A 6743-nucleotide genomic window follows, 5' to 3' on the forward strand; every position below is an offset into this window, starting at 1 on the left:
GGTATATGCAATCATATTCAAAGCACACAACCCACACAAATTCCATTTTTTTCTTTTATTATCAAGCGAGCCCACTAGCATCACAGAGTGCACGAGAACTGCAGATTCAAATTCATTTAGCTGCTCTCAGTGGCTGCTGCAAACTTACACCGAGTATTTTGACTTTAATAAGAGCAAATGAGCAACACAGCCATGTTTTATCAAAGGATCCTCAGACTGGGGGAAAAAATCCATTCTTCGCATAGCCTTGCAGTTTTCCACACGAGAACAGATGCTATGTTGTTTATAGTGATGACTACAAACGTCACTTAACATATTCCTCATAATTTGTGATGTTTTTTACCATCTGCATTACTTTAAACTCTGGAGGAGGCCATTTTTTTTAACCTTAAGGCATAGAGCATATGGTTTATTTTCTGTTAACGCCCACAACAAAACTATAGTTACCCATGAAATTGCAATATCTCTGTTCTTGATTCTGCTATACTAGCCCCCACTGGCCTCTGTTCCTCACTAAAATGCATCTATAATCCTCTGTCGCTTCTAAAATCACCCTGGCTAAGATGCTCGACTGCAGTTTGTCTTTTTCATTTTTCTTTTAGATTGCATCTTCAAAACAGCTCTCTCCCCCCATTCTGCAACCCTCTTTGATTCAGAGGAAAGAAAAAGGGCAGCTGGAAGAGTAGAAAATACTCCATCTCTTTTTCATTTATCATTTAACATGTTGTCTCTCTACTCTGTATCCAAATTGAAATGGGAGGGGAAATCTTCAGAGTCAGACAGACTGACAGAGGACAAGCAATAAATTGGAGATAACGGCTCCTCATATTCGAGGTGGCGACTAAGAAGCAGAACACATCAGAGCTGATTAAAGCACCCAGCAGAGAGAGTGGCTCACACTTGGAAAGTAAAGTACTGAGAGCAGTTTTGATTTTTGAACATGTATTGGTGTCTATTTGTTTTTCTTTTTTTAAACAATACGTATAACTGACATTAAAATGATGATATTGCATAAAGCAGCTGTTGTCAACATGCTGGCATCATTCTGAATGAAATCAGGTTTGAATAAAACACGTTTAAAAGTATTTTTTGTATTCCCATAATTAGAAGTGGGTTCATCCTTTTAACACTGTTAATGTAACTGGAGGGCTTTTCCTTAGAGCCACTAGAGAGCGAACAAGAATGTATTATAAAATTGAAGGTCTGCAATTCACACAATGTTGAAAAGCACTTCAAGGTGCTGACAATTTCAACCAAACATTACATGAGAATTAAAAAGATGCAATTCATAATCTATATGGGTAACAGAAATCCACCAGTACAGGGGAAGTTTTAGAATTGTGAATGTATGACTACATGCATGAAAAATGACCCTAGTAAACTTTGAATTAACAAAATTATGTTTGGAGCAAAATATGATTATAGCTTTAGGATAAATTCTCAAATCCAATCTACATGTAAATTTTTTGTGGTAATGTGGCACAGGGAAATCAAAGCCAGAGCTGATGTTCAGATTGATTAACAAAACAGAATGTTCAATGGGCAAGGTAAAAAAACAAAACGATATTCTCCTCCTATCCAGGAAACTGGGTAAATGGTTAACGATGATGTGATTTACATGATTTTTTTATAATCCAAACTGCTTTTTTGCTGTATTGTTGCTGCAAATATTTCTTATGTTGCAGAACAAAGCAGAGGCAAATCTGAGTGATCCTAGAGGACTGTCCATAATCACACTGGATTAAAGATGATAACAGCCAATCAGATACGGTCGACATTAAATAGTAAATGTCTGGGACTGCTACTGAACCAGTGGGACGTTAATTGTCCGGCAACACACCCGCAAATTGAACATGACAGTTGAACCGTCATATTTATGAGTCAATTGGTTACAATGGAAGGATTAAATCAATCAATCACGTTTCCTCGACATGGAACACTGGGCCTGAGCAGAATGTGTGTGATTTAAAGCAGTCGGGTTTATCGTCTACCTCAGTTTCAGCTGTGGGAAAAAAATCTGCAGTCCTTACATTGAGGCCTCTACATGCTGCATGACAAAAATCAATGCACTCACAACTCGCAGTTACAGGCACGGGCGCACGCCCTCTCACGCACACACGCACACACACACGAGATTTAGTCAGTACCTGCAGTTGTACGTCCGGATCTCCTTGTTATCCCTCTTGCACTTGATCGCCACAAATATCATGGTGACAAACAGGATGGCTGCGATAGAGCCCAGAGCGATGATGAAGATGAGGGACAGGTTGACAGGTCCAATAGACTCCTGTGCGTTCAGGTCTGGTGAGAGGTACACCACGATGTAGGCCGAGGCGGACAGGGAGGGCTTGCCGTGGTCCCTCGCCACCACCGTGATCTCGTAGGTAGATTTGGCGTTTTCTCCAAACATCCTGGTGGAGCGCACCTCTCCGTTCACCTGGTCGATTTCAAAGAAAGCCCTGTCCCCCTCTGAGATGGTGTAGGTCAGCCGCCCGTTCTCCCCCTCATCATAGTCGTCTGCTTTAACTTGGGTCACCATGTAACCCACCCCAGCGTTTCTTGGGATGGAAACTTCCGCTGTGCCATTAACTAGTGGAGGGTTTGTCATAACAGGTGTGTTATCGTTGACATCCAAGACAACGATACGCACCGTGGCGTTACTTGACAGCGAGGGATTGCCATTGTCTCTGGCCAACACTTTGAAATCAAAAGTCCTGGTGTATTCATGGTCGAATGATCTCATGGAGTAAATGCGGCCTGATGGGTTTATGCTGACATATGTGTTTACATCCATGTGTTTAATCTCACCGGGGACTATGGAGTAGGACACTGTGCCATTCATTCCCATGTCTGGGTCTTCTGCTGACACTGCTAGCAGACATGAACCAGGAAGGTTGTTTTCCATCACCATCTCTTGATAGTGTGGTTTAAGGAAGTGGGGAGGGTTGTCATTTTCATCTGTGACTTTGACTACCAAAGACTTTGTGGCGCGTAAAGGAGGCATGCCACTGTCCTCCGCTTGGATAGTCAGGTTGTATGTGTCCTTTTGCTCTCTGTCCAGTCTGCCATCAACAAGTATAGTTGAGAAGCTCTCATATTCTTGAAGTCTGAAAGGAACGTTGCCCTGTAGTCTGCACTGCACTTTGCCGTTCGCCCCAGAATCCTTATCTGACACCCTCACTAGCGCTATGACATATCCACGCTGCGCGTTTTCACTAACTTCGACCATCTCTGTGTTCAGTGAGAGTATACTGATGACAGGTGGGTTGTCGTTTGTGTCCATCACATTCACTGTGACTTTGCAGTGAGCTGGGATAGAGTTAGGACCTAAATCTTTGGCCTGGACGTCGATCTCATATATTTGCGCCGTTTCATAATCCAAAACACCGTTGACAGTGATGATCCCGGTTCTGGGGTCAATTTTAAACGCATCCCTCGTTTTCTCGGTGACGTAACTGTTGAACGAGTACACGATCTCTCCGTTAGTGCCCTCGTCGGGATCCGTTGCATTCAAGTCTACTACTACTGTATTGATGGGGGAATTCTCCATCACATTAACAGTATACACTGGCTCGTCAAAAACGGGGTTGTTGTCATTAGAGTCAATTACCTTGACATTTAACTGGACCGCCCCTATTTTAGGAGGGTCTCCTCCATCTTCTGCGCTGATTTCATATGAATAGTGGGACTGGGTCTCCCTGTCTAACGATTTTTGCACAACAAGCTCAGCAATTTTGGTCCCATCCCCTCTGGTCTTTATTTCTAGTCCAAAAAGCTCATTTGGGGTAATGGAATATGATTGCACTCCAAAGATTCCCGAGTCCGGATCGCTTGCCCCCTCTAGGGGAAACCTGGTACCAGGGGAGGCATTCTCAGAAATTTCAATGTCAATGTGGCTCGTTGGGAATCTAGGTGCGTTATCGTTTAAATCCTCAATTTCAACTTTAATGACACAGATCTCCATAGAGTCTGCCATCACTTCTAGGGAAATAATGCACTTTGGGTTCTGTCGACAAACTACGTCCCGATCTATTTTCATTTGGGTTGTAAGGATTCCTGCTGGACTGAGTTCCACCCATCGTGGCTCTGAATTGGAAATAACCCTTAAGTATGGGGGCTGCAGTGCAATCTTAAATCCTTGCTTTAGTGCGTCCTTTGTCACGTTTCCAATTACTGACCCGGGCTTCATCTCTTCGTTTATTCCATACTTTAGGTTGATTACAGCCTCAGCCCCGACCCAGAACAATAGGAAAATAGCAATAAATTGTATTAATTCCATCTCCTTGGTTTGCATTGTACCTGTTGAGTTTGCACTGTCTAATAAGGACCTTGATATTTACGCACAAGAATGAACGTCAGAAAAAACAAGAAAACTGTTCCAAATGAATCATCTCGTTCAAGTGTCCAGTAAAGTGTTTGGGTGACGAGTAGCCTAGCTCTTGTGTATGTAAATTATATCATGGTGTGAAAGCTATAATTTTAACAAGTGCCTTAGCCTATTTCACTGTTCTCAGGCAGAGCACATCCTCCGGTCTACTGCAGCGGGCGAAACATTGGGGACGACAGATCTGTGAAAACATGCTGAATATTCTCACAACAGTGATTTAACCGTGTAAATCCGCGGAGCTCTTCTCAAGCGGCAAACTGGTCTTACATATGACTCATATGAAGAACTGTCCATTTTCAAGTGGCTTGAAAGGAGGAAAAATACTCGGGTCTGCAGAAATGAGAATTCATGTGAGCAAGTCCACAAAATCTTTAAATCTTCCGTGCTGATGAAGTAATGGGGTTCAAAAAGTCCGTGTTAAATTCTTTCGCATTTTGGATAAACATCTTGTTCTTTGTGAGATTTTACAAGCAGTGATAAAAATGTCCTCTTCGGCTATGTGCTTTCAAACTCCACATCTGATTTAAAAAAGCTAAAATGATCTGCAGTCACAAATTATTCAACAGCTTAAGTCCGGATATCTTTGCCTAAAGAACAGGGGTGCGATTGCAGGAATGTCTCATCACATCACTGAAGTCCCGATTACCTTTTGTTTTAATTCCAGCAGATGTAGTCTTTCATCCTGTCCGAAGTCTTGAAGCTTTTACGAATTCATTTCCTCGTATATTACTTGGAAAAAGGCAGCAGATATCCCGATAATTAGTCCATGCAACAACAAAAATCCGCTGTAAATGTAGCCAAAAGCCAGTGGTGAGGAACCGATGCATAAGCCTATGTGAACAAAACGCAGTTCATGTTGGTCTGCAGCAAAGTAGAAGCAGTGTAGCCTATATCCAGCCTGGTTGAGGCAGAAAAAAGAAAGAAATCACCACTCGTTGCCCGTAGGCTGTCTAGTTGACTCCAACAAGCGCTCCTCTCACTTCACTGGTGCACACTGGCGGCCGCGCAGCTCCGAGCAGAGCGCTCAGTCTCAGGACCTGCAATCCCCTCAGCCAATCAGGGGTTACACAGGAGGGCTGCGCTGCTGGTGGGTGGGGCAAAGTACGGCAAAGAAACACGGCCAACTACCTGTTCTCCTGCAGATGGGCGACTCAACGGGCAATTACAGCGTACAAGTTGAAACACGATGCTGTGTATGAGATGATTGTGAGAGCGGCGGTTTCCAAAGTGGGGTCTGGGGACCCATGGGGGTCTTTGAGAAGGCGCCATGGGTGCTACAAAAGAAAAAACAGACAGACTAATTTTTCCCAGCGGAGGCAAAGAAGGGATGCAAAGGATAACTTTCACAGATCCGTCCATGTTTTCTCTTGCAGTATGGGCAATTTCTTGGAAAAGGTCTTTCAGTGGAGATCCTGGAGGTTATTATGGACTTGGATGGCTCTGTTTGACCCTCAGCGACATGTTAGTTTAGTAACGTGTATGCCAAAGCAGATAGCCCCACCTAAACACTGATATAATTGTCGTCTTCCTTCTGTTTTAAGTTGCAACTGTACACATTTTGTGACATTCATTTACACTCTAACCTGGGTCTGTTGTCTGCACTAGACTACCTCTGGCCTTATTAAGCAGCACCGGGCACCGTGGGGAAGCAACTCCCAGTAACGAAAACCATTTTAGATCATGGTTTTCAATCGGCGAATCAATAGCCTACACACCCCACGCATTTGTATTTTTTTAGATAAAAAAAAAAAAAAAAAAAGGTTTTACGAGTAAATGTTGCCCTTAAGCATTTTTATCAATTACACAACGGGAGACACACAGTTAGATATCATAAATCATATTCTTAAAAATGCTACGGTCAATAATAGGTTTCATTTTATTTAAGATCAGAACCAACAGTCTGTTACACACCTGGTTACTGTCAATGACTGGCAGTAAATACATTACATTTTACAACCGTATAATGTAGTGAGATTAATGATAAAGAACAGTTTCATCCTATGGAAAATAATACATTGCCTGTAATTAAATCGTTTGTTTGTCAACTGCAAAGCACACATGTATAAAAGGTTAATAATGACGTGGGTGGACTATGACCTCCAGACATATGTCGCTTATCATTATAAGAAACGAAACAACATATAAATTATTAGCTAATATTCAGTTTGTAGACCAATTAAGGAGGGTAATTAAAAAGTCCATCTTTTTGCTATAGACATATTCTCTCATCACCACCCTCCCTTAAATCTTCTCATTCAGATAGAAGCAGAGACAATCTCACAGACGGACCCTCTCACACGCGTGTGCACGCGCGCGCGTGCTCTCACACTCTCTCACACACACACACACACACACA

The 6743-nt window shown here is 42.6% G+C and overlaps 1 protein-coding gene across 8 annotated transcripts in view; it reads right to left on the reverse strand.

Moving 5' to 3' along the window:
* pcdh19 (protocadherin 19) overlaps positions 1 to 5400 on the reverse strand; it is a 55238-nt gene extending 49838 nt beyond the window's left edge. For 5 of the 8 annotated variants that reach the window (XM_032527805.1, XM_032527801.1, XM_032527800.1 and 2 more), the window contains exon 1: positions 2148 to 5399. In XM_032527805.1, the coding sequence (XP_032383696.1) occupies positions 2148 to 4294 (2147 nt within the window). In that variant the 5' untranslated portion in view covers positions 4295 to 5399. Of the gene's footprint in view, positions 1 to 2147 lie in introns of all 8 variants that reach the window. The other 3 variants (XM_032527804.1, XM_032527803.1, XM_032527802.1) reach the window with 1 other exon arrangement.
* Positions 5401 to 6743: the final 1343 nt, after the last annotated feature.

Source organism: Etheostoma spectabile, chromosome 10 (genome assembly GCF_008692095.1).
Source record: "Etheostoma spectabile isolate EspeVRDwgs_2016 chromosome 10, UIUC_Espe_1.0, whole genome shotgun sequence".
In the NCBI taxonomy this organism is placed as follows: Eukaryota; Metazoa; Chordata; class Actinopteri; order Perciformes; family Percidae; genus Etheostoma; species Etheostoma spectabile.